This window comes from Notothenia rossii (genome assembly GCF_949606895.1).
Source record: "Notothenia rossii genome assembly, chromosome: 11".
NCBI classification, from domain to species: Eukaryota; Metazoa; Chordata; class Actinopteri; order Perciformes; family Nototheniidae; genus Notothenia; species Notothenia rossii.
Genome location: NC_136910.1, coordinates 40,894,059 through 40,912,237, shown reverse-complemented (window position 1 = coordinate 40,912,237; position 18,179 = coordinate 40,894,059). Strand labels below are relative to the sequence as shown.

Here is an 18,179-nt window from a genome sequence, read left to right as displayed (position 1 = left end):
CGCATTGCACGTTGTTTACTCAGACACGACAATGTCTGCCTGCAGGTTTTGTCAATGTGAAAGCAAAGCAAAGTTTCCTATTTTAGAGGTTCTTGCATATTTTATCTCTTGAGTTCATTCCCACTATGGAAAGAGGCTGAGGAGTCTAAGAATACCTTCGCTTTGGTGTGTCTTGCTCCATTCAGTTCATGTCTCACAGGCGAGCTAAGGAAGGCAGTGAGTCAAGAAAAAAAGGAATCAGTCGTCCTTTTTTCTGCTTGTTCAAACCACAGGATTGCTGTCATGCTACTAAGTGTAGAAAACTACTTGCTTTAAATATGAGGTTGCCGGGGGAGTGGGTGCTTTTTGAATTCTACATGGAGTGGACATGTCATAGGGGAAGATATGTGGCAGTGGCAGTGCTGTTCAAACAATTAATCCTCTGGGGCTGCAGCTCAAGAGATATCCTGCTAAAGAATCATGGTGGCACAGAACAAGTAGATCTTGTTTAAGAAACTAAGCTGAGATGTCAGGAAAAAACCTTCGGCCTAAAAGGCTCTGACAAATAGATCCTAATGGCAGTGAGTGTGAACGCATTTATCAAACAGTTCAGACACAAAGAAAAGAAACTACAGCAGTGTAATGGCCTATTCAGATCAGTGGTAGGCAAAGCTATATGTTGATAGTTAGATGCTTGTAATCAACAGTAACTGTTCAAGATCTATGGTATAATAACTATACTGTTTGTGACAACGAAAACGTATTTGGACCAAGCACATCAAAAAAGATCAAATGTTTTAGGAAGCGAAATCTTTTAACATTGTATATCAAATGCTGGCTCTTAAGCAGCTATAATGAAAAGCTTTTGAATCTTGTGTAGCATGTACTATCAAAAGAGCCAGATATGTCCTTTAGAAGCTGGAGGAGACCACAAACCGAGCTAAAAGAGAATGTTTGGATTTAAATTAACTAGGTGGCCTTTACAATTTCAGAATAATGATAATGTTCATCCGTATGCACTGAATGTACAAAGGAGCAACTGCTGTTTGCCATAGCAACTTAAGAAATAATGATATTTCAATCTTCTGCTTCACCAACATGGCAAAACATAATCCAGTTTAAAGACTGCAATAAAGCTCGAACCAAACATTATTTTTACGGTACATTAATACGCTGATTATTTTCTCAGTTAACTGAGAAACCTATTAAAAAGCTCAAACCCCCACACATTTATTTTAGTTTACCATATAAACCAAAAAGCAGCAAATCCTCACACTTTTGACACTAGAAACAAAGAACAATGTATCAACAGTTGTCAAAAGATTTTCTGTCAATCAAGTTATTGATTCAGAGAGTAATCATTTCAGATCTCATCCTCAGTATAAAGTTAGAAATGAACAATTGCCAGGCCTCCTATAGGACTTATTGTGCCAGACTGTTCACCAACAGGAGTCCCAACCAACTGCTCTAATGAAGATTAACCTCTTCAGACCAAATTGATAAATCCAGGAAACGTGTTGAGGCAGCTTTACTGTTTGCTTTATCTAAAACAGTTTGAAGGTTATTCTGTACCACAAAAATATTTGGTTCAGTTTGTTGTATTTGATTCATTCATTTGATTAATTATGTGCAGAGATGTACATATACCAGCTCAGTAAGCTTCACAGTATAAGATTAGTATCTGTAATATGTTCAATAACAAGGGAATAGCATACAGATAAAACAGTAAACATACATTAGTTGTTCTCATTTCATCTTCTAATTAAAGGATTTGTGTTATATCCGCCCAAATAATAAAGGTTGCACTGTTCATATCGCTGTGCCTGTGCCGGGCCACCTGCTGTTGCCTTCTGCCCAGCTGGTCTTCTTACCCGTTTGCACGGCATTAGTAGATGAGTTGGGAGCAGCTGGCTGTACCAGGCATCTCACTCTTGCCCCTTTTTCCTGATGATTCACACTCCCCTTACAACCAGGCCAAACCGTGGCCAGAATGAGAAATCGGTGCGGGGGACTGAGACAGACACAGAGGGAGGCAGAGCAACAAAACGGAGCCCAGCCACATGAAACTATTAGCATAGTGATGAGCAGGACATCTATGAGGACAGTAGGTCACACTGCGCCTCCAGAAACGGTAAATGCCGCGCCTGCATGCTGTTAAGGTATCATAGTAGTCTGGTATTACATATTGGTGCCATAGCTCTGTAGTGAAGTCACTGTGAGGCTAAGGGACTAATCGAGTGTAATGCTAAGATAATGACAGACAGAGCATGGATATCCCCATTGGGCTTGAATGCCTCAGTCACCCGGGACTCTGAGTCTCTCCTCAGTCACAACCATGTAAGGAGTAAGGGAGCAGTTGCCATGAGAGTATGTGACACAGGAAGTGATAGCAAGTTTCCATAAATGCTCCTGGGGTCAAGTGTGATGCTTTGTGGCTATGGCAACAGACACGTGTCAATTGAATCTCTTGAAGTGTTAACATGGCCTTGCCTTATACACACGCACACACACAAATGGACACATGCACAATTATGGGCACACAAAAAGGCTTTTTAGATGATAAGGATTTTTTATTGATTAGGAATCAATAAAGTGTATCTACCTTTCATAATATGTTCTAAAGTATTTGTTGTATTATTATTGTATTATTATCTCAATATTAATCTTCCAATTAAATAAAGCTGTCAGATAACAGAAAGGCATTTAAAAGTACAATATTTGAATATCAGTAGCAGTAAAGTAGAAGTATTAAGTAGCAGGAAATAGAAGTAAAAGTCCCTCCAAATGATACCTGAGAACACTAGTTGAGATAATGTACTAACTGTCTACCACTCTTTTTCATATGGAATAGTGTTGAGTAAACTAAGTAATTTAACATGGTTTAGTAACATTGACTTCTTGACTTGAATTAGGTCCCTCCTAATTCCTAAATAATAGACATAGCCCACACATATGGATATTTACATTTTTAGAGAAAGCAGAAGTATAGCTCCACATTTTGCTGTGATACATGTGTATATCAGAATACCTGTATTAGTCCCACAGAGGGCAAATTTACTTTGTTACGGCAGAAAAAGAGCCAAAGATAGCTTAATAGTATAGTGTTAAAACGGTGAACATACTGTAAGTGGCTTACAAAAATATTGAAACATTTTCAGCTTCTCTGTCAGTTCGATGTCTCCCTTCATGTTCTCAAACAATCATTGACAACTGGAGCTCAGTCTAGACGGACAAAATGAATAAGTTCAGTTTAAAAATAGGCTATCCCAAAAGAAGAAAGTGAGAAAAGAAATCATGTTTTTTTTTGCTTGCACCATTATTTTACTGCTGGTCCAATTCGGGTTGGGGATGGAGTGTGTTGGGTATCGGTTTAACAGCTTTGTAATGTGTGTACTACATTCAAGGCAATCTAACAGCAGTTTTCATCTTTGTTGCTTTATCAGTGACTCCTACTGGTAGTAAACTAAAACGTCATGCATGTATTACTAGAAATTCCCAATATATAATATTCCAAGAACTGATATATTTGGAAACACACTTATTTCCTTTCATGTTGAGATTCTGATTAAAAGATTGCTTCTCGTGTCTGTTGCTAGAGCTTTAAGGCAGCTTAGCTTAGCATTAGGACTGTAAGCAAGGGAAATGGGTTAAATAATCAGTCTAACAGCCCCTGTGAAGCTCATTAAGTATATGGAAAAAACACATTTACCTCTGATTGTAACTCACAGCACCATACAGCTTCAGATCAACCCTTCACTTTCTGTCTTTGTGTCTGCCTCTTTTGTAAAACGACGTATAACAAGACACATTTTTCTTTTCGTTTCTCATTTTTTCTCTGCTTTAACAGAGGTACAACTTAAGGGAGCTTTTTCATCATTACAGCACTAACACCTATTCACACCCACAGCTTGAGGCTGTTGCTCTCACACTCTGTGCTCTATTTTCATGACAGCTCATGGTGTGGCCAAGTCATCATGACAAGTTAACATTTAAGGATTTAATGAAGATGGAAATTGTGCTTTAGGTTCAACAGAAGTGCAAATGTGGGTGGAGGTTGAGTGGTGTTGGTGGTTGAACAGAAGCCAAAGGAAGATGATATTTAGAAGAAGGGTAGTGTTTTTCCACCTTATAAAGAGAAGAAAAAGTGTAGGATGAAAGAATCGGATAGAAAGATATTTAGCCCTCTGCCTCGTATCACTGATTCATGAAAACACAGGGGAGATCAGGCGCAGTGAATGGCAGGTGTTAACACTTTATATCATCTACAGCAACACATTATTGACTGTGCACTAAACTAGATGCTCAAGTGAGGATATTCAGATTGGTCTGCATGTTTATACAAGCAGCTACAAGTCGTGATAATACTAAGATAAGGTTTCATTATCACATGTTTTATGAAATCATCTTATTGTATCGTAGACATTTTTTTTGTAGTTTAGGTCATTAAAATTCATTAAAAATCACTTTCTTAATCAACAGCATAACCTTTTAAAGTCACCATGAGCCATCTAATCATCCTATTAATCTTGTAAAGATTTGTTAGCACTTAGTTTCACTAAAAGGCCAAATTAAAATGTATTCCATTACAACCCTTTGGAGGGGTCCAGACCCTAAGGTGGGAAGCACTCGGCTAATCAATGTAATTAGTTAACAATTTGCTTCATCGAGACTAGCGACAACTTTAAACATATACATATGCTGATATAGAGGTCCCAGAAGGAGTATCATTTCAAGTCAATTAGTACATTTTCCTGTTAATATTTTCCTATTCGTCATTTGTAATCTCAAGTGTTTATCTTACATTTGATTTTAGAGGAAATGTAGCTAACACCAACAGGAAACAAGATTAATGCCACGTTATTATCTGATGCCAAGGGTCAAGTGTTTTGATGAATGTCTTCACTTTACATCTTTGAGAAACCACAGTGGCTGATCAGGCAAACAGGAATGCTGCGTAAACATACCTCTGCTTAGTTATCCATTACATTTCTTTTTTGTATAGCTGACTACTGTATCACATTATGGGACCATTAGCTCTCTGCAGGATGATGAATTATCTCAGTATAATGCAAGTGACAGCCACGCTGATGGGCTTCTCGTTTTATTTACATTTGCATTAGCCTCTGCTTCCGTACCTTTTGTAGTAGAGGTTCATCTGTAAGGTAATCTGTATTGCAATTACTGGGGTGATTTCCTTAATGTCCTTCTGCACTCTCCACTTCAGTTGGTGCTTCTTTATGTGTCAAATGTTTTATGCTCTCACTCTTTGTCCTCCTTTGTCTCCCTGTGTTTTCCGCCTTGCAGAGATCTGTCTGCTCACCAAGGGCAGACGAACAGCGAGTGTGCGTGCAGACACCTACTGCCGACTCTTCTCCCTCTCTGTTGATCATTTCAATGAGGTGCTTGAAGAGTACCCCATGATGCGACGCGCTTTCGAAACTGTCGCCATTGACCGTTTGGACCGCATTGGTAAGAACTGCTTACATCTAACCTATGTCCTGTCTGATTGGTCGAATCTCCTGCCTGTCATCGTGCCTTGTTGTCTTGTCTTTATCAGTATTTGTTTACCTTCTTTCTTCATAAAAGCATTGTCTGCCATCTTGTGCTGCATGACCTGTATGCACTGTTTTGTTTTTTTGTTGATTTTCTTTTTACTTCCGTCTCTTTCTTTGTATTAAATAACCTTAAAGATAAAATTGTTGGAACCAGCATTAATCCTTCTAAAGAACCAAAGTAGCGTTTTGTGGTTGGATTATCTGGAAGGCAGTGCATGTCGCTGTCCGGGAGGGAGTCAGTTCGCCCCCTCGTTGGTTTGGTGTTGACCCCCCCACTGGATGTCAGCGAGTGGATGGAAGCTAACCTCACATGCATGTGTGTCTGGCCCTCTTTCCACTCATCTGCACTCCTGGGTATGAGCTAAACCAGTCTCAACGCATTTCGTGTTATAGTCACGAAATTAATTTAATCTATTGATTTTGTGTTACACAGAACGATTTTAAAAGCAATGTGTTTCTATTGGTAGTATGTTTTGTGCCTGCACAACGTCTTTTGTCCGGTCGGGTCTTGGAAGACCGGAAGCTGTGTGGTTCATAAAAACATTTTCTTACTCAATATTTTAAGCATAACATCTATCCTGTGTTAATCCTAAACCTAACCCAATCCCTTTTATTTTAAATTGTATAATGTCGGAGTTTATTTGCCGTCCGCGAGGAAAAGAAATGGGGCAAAGAGCCTCAGAATACTGAAATCTGTATTTTTTGTCATCTTTTTTTCCTTCTAATTTGTTATTATTTGGTGCAGGCACGAAACATACTACCAATAGAAATGCATTGCTTCTAAAATCGTTCTGTGTCAGAATACTGAAACCTGTATATTTTTTTATCTGTTTTTCCTTCTAATTTGTTATTATTTACATTGCTTTTAAAATCGTTCTATGTAACACGAATACAATGGCGACATTTTGTTGATGAACACGAATCAATAGATTAATTTTGTGACTTTAACACGAAATGCCGTGAGACTGTGTTGTATGAGCAGCAGCCCACCCAATATCAATGTTCTCAAAATCAACCAGAAAAAAATAAACATAGCTAGCAGGGCCAGGTGACATCAGGAAGCTGTTTCAGGCATGAATGCTGTGTCTCAATTCACATACATAAGTACATCACGTACTTACACTTGCTATTTTGAGTGTGTAACTGCGTTCACACTGTTAAGTATGGCAAAATGCAATGCACTGAAAGTACGGTCAAAAAGTTAAGAGCTGAACACTTTTCACCCCCAACAATTGCCATCTTGGCTCTGTAACAAAAAGCTCCAGTGAACACAGCACTGTATAAATAAAAGTAATACATTGGTTTTTTTGGGGGGGTTCTTTTCATAAACATAAAACTACTACTGTTCTGAATGATTTGGTACCGCATATGCTAACATTGCTGTTAGCTAGCTAGCTAACGGCTAAGAGCAGTGGAAGTAGCTAGCTAGCTAACAGCAGCAGCACTAGCTAGCTAGCTAACAGAGGTGGAGCTAGCTAGCAAGTCAACAGTGGCGGAAGGGCACAGCAGCTGTGTGCGATTTGGGACAACGCTACTCAGTTGTAATTCACACACTGACCAATTGTTCACAGTGTACAACGTGGCTGTGTATTAAGGGAAATACCGAATTGAGAAACAGCATAAGTCTGTGGTCCAGCCAAAAGGCAGGACCCTGTTTTAGTTTTATTCAGCTCCTCAACAACCTTCCTTATTTTTAAGGTCTGATTCAAAGTAGAACCCTGGCCATGTGAGATTATAGTTGAAATACAATAAGATATAATGGTTCAGAAAGATATATTTGTAACAGGTAAAAAGGGGCACATGTATGTAATACAAACAGGGCAATAATTGTTTTCCACATTCTCCCACTCATTCAAATGTGTGCAGTCTGCTCTAATAGCCTACTTTGATTGGAAATAAAACTAATTAATTAATATATTGAAAATTATAATTTGAAAGTGTTGTGCAGCAGGATAGTTTCTTGACTGACGGAAGTAGAACATATGTCTTTGGTTTTGCGTTTATTTTTGCTGCATTAGAAATACAATAGGTTTTCTTTTGTAATGATAATTTTCTCCTTTTTTACTTTTTATACATAAATTACTCGATAGTAATAGTACCTTTTAGTGTCAAGCAACAAGAAGGATTTAGCTAGTATATGTTGTTCAGTGTATATTGAGGATTATTTTCATAATGTGTTTATATCTTAGATACTACTGAAGGTATCTGAAGATCTGGTAACCATCCCTTTTTATAAGACAACAAAATGACAATTTGTAGGTACAGATTAAAGCGCTCAGTTATGTATGGCCAAGTGTGAACAGCACATGTTTACTTTTTACAGTATAATATTGTTTTCTTTGTAGCTCAGCTACTATACGATGTCAGTAAGGCACTACAGCAGGATCTTAAGCTTACACCTTACCACTGCAACTTATGTGGCAGTCGTAAGGTTGGTGTGTAATATTCTGACAACATTATACAAGTTTGAATAGTGTTTTCCTCCTTAGAGAATAAGCACAAACATAATTTAGCAACAAGATGCTCACCAACTAAATTAGCTATCAAGGCGACAGGTTACTGGTGATTACAAAATTACATTGGCATTGTTTTGTTTTGGCTCCTTACTCATTTGTAACACAGAAAACGAAAAATTGACTAACTTTTACAGCTAATTAATTATTTATTGTGCAGGAAGAAATCGAGCAGCCTATCATCATAAATGATCAAACAACCATCAAACGTATAAGCCTGTTGACAACGCTAGAGGCCATAATGTTTGGTGATTTGTTTCCCTATTTATCAACGGGAAAAACAATATCACTTGAATGCAAAACTGAAGTTAAATTTGCATAATAACAATGTGCCAATGTTGTCTGATATCAGTGGTTAAGCTTGCAGTCTGTATCTACTTTTCTATCTGTTATCGTTGTTTTTATTTGTCATGGCTTTGTATTTGTGTATTATTTTGCCTGACACAGGCACGTCAATATTGAATTGCTTTGCAACCCAAGTGTTGACTCAACATTGAAATACTGTAGTGTCAGGCAAGTCAGCAACAAGCAATGAACAATAGATTTGGAACAAGACCGCTCAGAGCCAATCAGAATTCAATGTCAATGTTGAGGCAACCTTTTCTCCTCAGAATTACGTTCAATATTTATTTTCTGTGGGGGGGACCTAATGGTGGCTGGATGAATGGGCTATATCACAATATCTGACATATCTGCTAAATGTCCTCACCAAAATCCATACAAACCATGTCTGCTAAATGTATATGGGATAAAATAATATAATCATGATCCCATAGCCATCCAAGAAATAAGTTAAACTGAGCAGGTAAACTAATCGGGAATGTGAGGGGGGACGATTTTTTCCAAATTTTGTATGACTGAAGGCCCACATTTTCAGACTTTGAAAACATTTTGGTTTGTACTAAACAGATTAACACAATGAAATATGCTCATGACTTATGCACTAATTAATAGTCATTATGGCAAATAGAACTACTCTAGGGAAAAACTGTGGTCAGTGTTTAAATTCAACAAATGACAATACTGTTTTTGTTGTTTAAGACGCAACAAAAACCCGTAGGTCTGTCCTTGACTAAAATAATTATTAGTCAACAAACGTTTGGTCCGATAATCAATGAGTTTATTTAGCTGATAGGTATTTTTTATTTCTCCAAAAAAAGTCTTGCTAAAGCAACACTTTAAATCTTGTGTGAACGAGAGATGTGATCATACGTTTTTAATTAAATCATTAAGTATAAAAAAAAAATGTAAACGTACTAATTGACTGAAGAATTATTATTCATCTTGGACCAAAAACATAAATTAATGAACTTTTCATCCAAGGAGCAGTCCTGCAAAACTCCATCTCTAGCTTTTGCCTTTTATCCAGCCAAATGTCCACACACTCACTTTCCCCTGTGATATACGAACTCCCCCCCCCCCCCCCCTTTTTGCGTTATAACTAACGCTAATTGTCAAGTATCTGCCCTTGAACATAATTCACTGGAGACAAGGTTGCATTTTCTTGGAGTAGCATAAATCAAATACAAATCTTCACTTGCCCTAACATAATGTTTGCCGTTTGGCCTCAACAGTCCAAATCTACATTTGCCCTTTTTATGAGATCTACCAGCTGATTCATTCGATCCATCCTCAGACTAACCATGAAGGGGGTTTTGTCTCATACGAGGGAAGATACTCTGTCATGATCCGTGCTGGTTGTATCGTTTCTATATATGAACTGCATTTGGTTACATGCTTGTCTTGCTCTAAAAAAGGAAAGAAGAAAAGTATCCATGCTTTGAAACCAATGACGTGTTGCACATTTGACATTATCTTCTATCTATCTAAAAATTATTTGACCAGGAGTCCGTCTTGAGACGAGCACATCTCGTTTTCAAGAGTGTCCTGGCCGACGAGTAGGCATCAGGTAAACACTTTATTCCAATTCCAATATGCGAACAGGGACAAATTGACCTATAGAGGCTTGCTAAATGGATTCGGTCTCAAATTCATCCTCCAAGAGTTTGACCTCTTGCTGGAGCTTACATTAACTGTTTGATTCCTGCATCAGTGACACATAACTCAAGTCACCCACAACCAAGTCCTGCAGATGTTTTGATGGACACACTCAAAATGTCAACGACAAAGACAATCAAAGAAACAAAAGTTATTCAGTGTCACATGCCATGTTGATTTTGTAAGAGACTATTACAGAATAATTCACTGGATTTTGAACACACATGTTATTTAATCTTTGAACCCTTTGTTCAAATTGTATTCACAAACTAAATCATGCCTGCAGATTAGTAAACACTTTGCTAATGCAATGCCACACACAGTTTTTTTACATGCAGGAATCCCATATCATCATTTATTCATGTTTTCACCAATTAAAAAAAAAGGTTTGTTTCTGATTGTCTGGCTTGAAATATAAGTTTTTCTTTTTGTGTAAAACAATTTGGAGGAAAAATTCTCTGACATTAATCAAAGAAAGTCTTAAACTGCTTTAAGATACATAATGTTACATTGATTACATGTGGAGGGCAGACGTTTATTTAATTCATTAGGAATCATTTTCTCACACACATTTTCACCAGTTATCCTCTCTAAATATATGTTCTTATGATAACCTTCAACAAGAAGAAACTGAAGAAAAAAAACATGTCCTGCAGGGACTCAAAACAAAAACAATTGATAGCAAATCTTTGGTGAAATTATATATCGAATTTAATTGCGAGTCAGAAAGAAAAATGTGTCTCTGTAAGGCCTTGAATGCATCTCTAAATTTGTGTTTTTTTATTATTTAGCAAATACTTTATAAGTTATATGATGTTTGTGAACATTATGATGTTTGTGTTTTGATTGTTATTTGGATTTGTTTGTTTGGTGTGTTAACTGGCTTTTAGATAGTTTCACAAAAGTTATGTTTTAAATGTCCGATATGGGTTAACTACAGTACTGTAATCATATTTGAAATCAAATTAATTTGAATATTGAACTAATCTTACTGTTACTATTGTGCCAGGATATCAAATTACTAACACAATCCTGCAGTTGTAATATTTAAAAATGGTGATTTGACCCATAGCTGATACATTTTCTTTCTATTCAACACGTTTTGTATGTAAAAATCAAACATTTATTTACCCATGAGTGGTGTTTACATTTTGTTAATGTTTTTGTTTGTTTGTTTTCATTTTGTTTTAGGTGATAATAGTTTATTCCCTTGATAATGTTTAAAAAAACGTCAATTTATGGATCAGGAATGCTTCATCATCAAACATGTTCAGAGCTGGTATTCAATCAGGAACAGTCCAGGATTTATGGAACATATAATATACAAGTAGGATTTGAAAGTGTCAGTCTTTATTATTTAGAGGGTTGCATATATATAAAAATGGATTGCCTAAAGCAGGCTAGTGTTTCTATAAGAACAAGGTGCCCAAACGGGCGTGTTATCGTAAGTGTGTGTGTCTGTGTGTGTGCATGGGTGTATGACAGTCACTGTTATGTAGTTTAAGTAACACTAACATGTTTCCAGCCTGGTACTTGGTTAGTTAATCTTTTTCTTAGCTTATCGTGACTATGAATCTTTACAGTATATACTCATTATACTCATGATTATCAGCCAGCAATTGAGATATATGTATATAGTAGTATGTATATATATATTTTTTAAGTATGTACCGTATATATAGTTTTAAAAGTCAGTTTTTTGGTGTGTGTTCATTTATCTTTTGCTTTAACAGATAAAGAAGAAAAAGAGAATAAAATGTCAAAGATAGATTAGGAGAGAAATTAGAAGAGGCAGCTCTGATGTTGCCCTGAAATCTTAAGATATAGTTTCTAACCAGCAAACATTCAAATCCTCACAGGATTCATTTGGAGAAATAATGTGTTGTCCTTCCAATCTACAGAGTTTAACCCTGTCACCTTTACAAATGCAATGAGAGCATTATTGTAAGTCAACAGTATAGTCTCATAGTGAGTATGTGGTGCTAGTGTTAGCTTGTAACCCGACCCTGTAGTGTCAGTTTTGGACGAAATATCTGCAAAACATAACATCAATCCTGTGTTAAAGCTGAATGCACGGCTTGTTGGCAGCCTTGAGGGGAGAAAGCCGTCCAGAAAATGCAGCTCAACTGTAAACCCGGCGCAGAAATCTCCTGCCCTCAAGGACGGGGCTTAATGATTGACTGAGGCTAAAGCCTTCAGCTCACTAAAAGTCAACTCTGTCTTCTTTACCGACGAGTAAAGCTTCACAGCCTGTCAATACACAAGGTCAACAGTAATAACAGGAAACACATCCCTAAATACATTTAAACAGTCATTCAAAGTAAATATGTTAAATAGATAACATTCTTTATGGTTATTGTAAATTGTGAATTTTAAGACATATGTCATGCCAAACATTTTACCACAATTATGTTCACAAACTCCCAAAACCACAGAAGTGGTCGAGTCTTGAAGAAAGCCTCTGTCAAGCTGTTATTATCACGCTCTGTGACAGGCGGGGAAAGATGTACAGGTCTCTGGGCCCAAATGCCCTTTATAGGTCAGATATAAACCACTTAAAGAACGATTTCTTCACAGTATTAGAGAAAAAAAAGTTAAACAAAAAAACAACCCAGTGCATTTTGAACATTTCATTTATCATCAGACAATTCCATTTAAATGAAAAGAAAACAGCATTATGCGGAGTAAAGATTAGTTTTCCATAAAGGTGTTACATGTATGCAACCTGTGTGTTAGAGTAACTCTTTGTGTCTTTGTTTGCTTGTTTTTATTGTCATATATTTTTTACAAGGTTATGTAATTGTCCTTGTGATGTGTTTTAGTAGACTTGTGTTTGTGATTTAAGTAAAATGTAGCTCTAAATATTCTTAGAGTTTAGACTTTTTCTAATAACTTCAACTAAATCTGTCCAGTAACGTGATGTGTGGGTTCAACTCATCAGTATTCTTCTGCGTTCCATCGTCCACATCAGCACCTTCACTGTCTGCGCTATATGTCATACGTTAGTCATCTTTGTCTCCTTATGTGTCTCAAACCGTACGTTTCCCATAGTCATTACCATTCAATGTCATTCAACATGACAAATATTAGTGAACGTGAAAGGATGCAGCTTGTAAATACTAAATATAGTTGAATCAAGAGAATGAAGTTCATCTTCTGAAGATGCAGTGACAAAACGTCTTCCTACAAAAACGTACAAGCTGCATCTTTATTATTATTGTCCTGTATCCTGCCCTTTTCCTGTGGTTAAGGGCAACCAAAGTTTGCCATTGCTGTCTGTGCTCACTTCTCTTGACTGCACCCATACAGGGAAGAAGAACTCCTTGCTGCTGCAGAAGTTCCAGAAGGATCTGAACGCCGGCGTCTTCAACACGCAGGAGAACGAGATACTGAAGCAGATAATCCGTCAGGACAGGGAGATGGTGATGATGGTGGACCGCAAGCAGTCAGTCAGCGGGATGAACTTAACTCCAGTGTCAGGAAACTCCATCATTAACTCACCGGCTCAGCCTCCCTTCCCCACTGCCTTCGGCACCAATCAGTTTCAGCAGTCCTCTGTTCCCATGACCTTCAGTGCTTCAGCTATAGCCAATGCCTCTGCTGCCCGCATGCTGCCAGCCGCCGCTGCTGCGGTGCAGGGGGTCTATCCGGCCCCCAGCATGTCCCACGGCAGCCTGAATTCCTCCTCCATGAACCCACAAGGAGCGATCATGTCGCCCTGCTCCTTCACGGCTGCCATGTGCAGTCCCTCCGTGCAGACCCCTCTGGCGGGCCGGAGCTTCCAGTACGGCTCGCGCACAGGCTCGCGCACAGGCTCCCAGCTGTCGCTCCTCCAGCAGCCCATCGCTCAAGCGGCTCTATCCGCTCAGCTCGCCCAGCTCGCCCAGCAGCCCGCTGTGTCTCCTGCAGCCTCCTCCTCCTCCCAGCAGCCCTCGCCTCAGCAGCAGCAGGTCCCCTCGCCTCAGCGGGTGGACATCCACAAGAGCACACAGGCTCTGCAGTCGGGCAGCTTGAGTCGAGATGTGAGACATTTATCGGCCTCCCAACCATCACTGCCACATGACACGTCTCTCGGCCCCAGAGTGCACCCGGCCCCAGGAGACTCTCTGGCCTCCATCGCTCCTCCGGCGGCGGCAGCAGCAGCGATCCAGGGAATGAGTCTGCAGAGCGGCATCCGCACCACAGTGCCCCAGCGTGTCAATCTATTCCGGCAGATGTCGTCCGGAGCCCTGCCCCCGGTGCGCTCGGCCGCGGCAGCAGCTGCGGCGGCAGCGGCGGCAGCTTCATCTTCTTCATCCTCGACCCAGCACAGGGAATCCCCTGGATCTAGGAGAGATTCTGTCCTGAGCAGTACGGAGACTGAGCAAGACAAGATGCGTTTTGCATCAAATTTATGATCCCATTTTTTTCCCTTTTCATTTTTTAAACTTGTTTCAACTCATTTTTAAAGTGGAGATGTAACAAAAGAGATAAAGATGAGGGACTTCAGCATTTTTGTTTCTCTCCAGTTTTTCTTCTAAAATAGCCTCATAGAAATCCTGTACATACAAGCCCTTGTATTATATTTTAGACACATTGTCTCCCTAAACTTAAGAATGTATATTATACAGATACATCTCTTTTCTTTGACGCCATATATATATACATATGTATATATATACTGCTGTATGTATGGGTGTGTGAGAGTGTGCGAGCATGTGACCGCGTGTGTAAAATTCAACTAGAATATTTGGCAATGGCAATTTAAAAGCTGTAGTATAAACATGAGTCTTCCTTTCTGAGAAATATAAAGAATTATATACAATGTATGAAGTTTATTTCTTTCTTTTCTTTTTTTTCTTTTAACTGGAATGCATTGTGGATTCTGACAATGAATATTTCCTCCTTTTTTTTTTTTTTACCATTGAGGAAGAGAAAAATGATCTTCTCCTATTAAGCAGCTTTAGGCACCACTGTGGAATAATACATGCAAGCAACTCTGACAAATAATCTCAAAAAGCACACACTCATGAAATGAATCTCGTACCAGTTTCCCGAACCCTCATTTCAGAAACCAACACAGAAACTGAAACTAAGTGTTATGTTGCTCTCGGCGACAGAATACCGTATGCTGGGCCACTATATCCCCACAGCGGCTCACATACAAACCATGACAGTGTTATGGGTCCAAAGGGAATAGATAATAGAAATGCTGCTTTCTTTGTTTATTTTCAAGGAGAATGGAGTGTGGAGACAGACGGATGGATGCTATTGTTTTTCTATTTCTAATTTCAGATGGCTGAGATGTTACGTAATGTTGCTTAAAAATTCTGTGTATATTTATAATATTTATAAACTAAAGATTATCACCATTATGCAATAGACTGTGACATAAAGATTACCTATATGTGTGCTGTAAATAGTTTTGTAGATCTAGTATTTACAGATACTGTGTGGTGCATTCTCTATCATAACAATGTCTTACTTCTATCAGGAACCTGGATATCATCTATACGCGAAAAAGGTTTAGTGACTAAATACATTATGTTCCATAAGAGATAAACGAACCTTAATGCAATAGCTAGCACTACTTGATGCTGAGGAACGCCTGATTGGAGGACATTTAAGAATCCCTCTCTATGTATACTATCCCTAGCCCTAGTGTAGTTTTTAATTTCACATCAGGTGAACATATACAATATAATACACAACTTGTTTTCAAAATCATCCTATTGAAAGTAAATGTGTCTTTTTGACTCACCTCATTCCCTAAAAACTGCCCAGAATCGTTTTTTGTTCAAAGATGGAAATTAGGCTTTTTCTGTTCATCACATTTTTTTTTTTTAAAGCTGCTTCTTGAGTATAGCTGTACTGTACGCTGTCACATCACAATTATTGTAGTTGAAGAGCCTGCCACGACGTTTTCCAACTCATTTGTTTGAGGTTAAAGGCGTCATGTATGCAGTCGCTCAAGTGTGAAGAGGGGACATTATCACAGAGCGGTGTTTTTGAGTCGGAAAAAGAAATGCTGGTTTGCATTAAGGTTTCTGTCTCGTGTAAATCCATTTTGTGGGCTTAGGCACTCTAAACTGACCTAGACTGATGTCGAGGTAAAGGGAAGCAAGGTCAAGCCAGACTATTTTGCCTCAATCAAAAAAGGATAAAAGCTAAATTGGAGCATTTTAATCCTACAATAATAAAAGTAGTTGATGATTCAACTAAAATAAGCCAGCCGCGACGGCTTACAGGCCATTTCGCTGCAGATAGAGTGGATTGGCGTGCATGAGGCCTTTCCTGCAATCTTCATATACAGTAAAGCGAGTGACAGAAGTATTCTGCTGTCATGATGGATTTTCTTATTCCAGTCACAGTTGTCATGGCCCCCATCAGTTCAGAGTGACTAAGCCCTCTGAGATAGCGTTTTTTTAAAAGATTACAAGTCTTCGCTACAGATTGTGTCGATAGTGTACCAATACAGTCAACCCACCAATGTCATGAAAGCATGCACTTGTCACAAATACTTAAAAAAAAGATACTATCTCAAAGATGTTGACGTTAAATGTAATGTTAGATTATGTTTTGTTCATTGTCTGTCTGCCTAGACTTTATCTGTGTGTGAACAGAAGCATTGACTTTTCACATGGACATTCTTAAGTATTTGTGCCTAAACTATAGCCATGTTCCATCCTTTTGTTTTGAGTGTGAGCTTGGAGCGTACGGGGAGGGGGGGGGGCACTTCTGCACACAACTGCGCATTCATTCTTACTATACTCAATGTGTTCTATGTCTCAGTGTTTTTAGACAGGAAAGGAATAAGCAATGATGTCCAAATGTCTCAGTTTATCTAATTGGTATCTTTAATTGCAATGTGAACTTCTAGAGGCAGGATTTCTTTTTTTTACATTCTCGGTCAAGCTATATAGCATATTTAATGAGGTTATGTACAGTTAAAAAGAAAAAAAAGTGCAATCTTTAGCAGTAATATCACGCTCGATGAGACATTGTACAAATTCGGAGCACCTTTATACATTTGTTTGTAGCTAGCCACTGATGTTTGGGTTGTATATTGATGTGTGGAAGGAAACTGGCCAAAGCGAAACATTCATTGTTATTGTTTTAAATTGCACTTTCTGATTTACTAGTAATAAATAAAAAGGTACAGATTATTTCGGCTAGGTTAGATGTTGAATGAGTAAGTAAGGGAGCAATATCCCAGAGAATTCATGCTGCCCTGATCCTGAATGAGGTTCAAAATGAAGGGTGAAATGTTCTATATAAAACGAAGAGCGCTTAATCGTGAATATGCCATAGTGTATAGGAACTAGTTCAGTCAAGATGGATAGCAGCACTGTTGCTTTGTGCTGTTTTTGATACTTGCCTTTGGAGGGAGAGCTTCCCAACTATGTGCTTTTTTCACTATACCACTCACAATTAACATACTGGAATGGGCATTAATGGTGACACTAAAATAACGAGCTTACATATTAGCAGTATAGAGACTCTCAACAAACCAGCACATATATTTGTATATTTCTTTTTGTTTGTTCTTTTGTTGGTTTGAGAAAAAAAAAATAAGAGAGGACGAACCAAATGTTGATTTGGGTTTGATGACCACAGGTTTCATATGTTTACTGATGATGTGCGCAGTGGAGAGAGGGGCGGAGCTCTTTAAACCCCACTCACATGGTCATTGTTCAGCTCATTTATGTAATCCAAGGCTTAGAGGAAAATAACTATCAGTCGGTTACTTGATAAGGAAGAAAGAAAGATAAATGTAAACTTTCTTACAACAATATGCAGACAAACAGTGTTTGTCAAAAAATCTTTTTGATTTTTGTTTTTGTTTATTTTGTTTGTAAATAATAAACCTTTAAAATATAGAAAATAAAAGACATATTGTCATTTAAAAAAAACGAGTATGTGTCTTTCTATTGTGGAGCAGTGAGGGGGTCCATGGAGACCTCTTTTAGAATTTAATGGAGTGAGAAAATGGAGAAAGGGTTTCAGAGATGAAGCAGTGATGGAGAGGGTCATCGAGTATTTAGGAACAGTGTCTGTCAGCAGATGCAGCCGAGGTGAAAAATCGCTCCATGTGGTCACCGGGGATTTCCATTCATTACCTTCAAATCCAGTTATCAGTCAACGTCGTCACAGC

At 38.4% G+C, this 18,179-nt stretch overlaps 1 protein-coding gene across 1 annotated transcript in view; it reads left to right on the top strand.

The window, feature by feature from the left end:
* hcn1 (hyperpolarization activated cyclic nucleotide-gated potassium channel 1) overlaps positions 1–17,626 on the top strand; it is a 65,857-nt gene extending 48,231 nt beyond the window's left edge. Inside the window, exons 7-8 of the mRNA XM_079659826.1 lie at positions 5,284–5,448; positions 13,355–17,626. Coding sequence (XP_079515952.1) covers positions 5,284–5,448; positions 13,355–14,442 — 1,253 coding nt within the window. The 3' untranslated portion in view covers positions 14,443–17,626. The remainder of the gene's footprint in view (positions 1–5,283; positions 5,449–13,354) is intronic.
* The last annotated feature ends 553 nt before the right edge of the window (positions 17,627–18,179 follow it).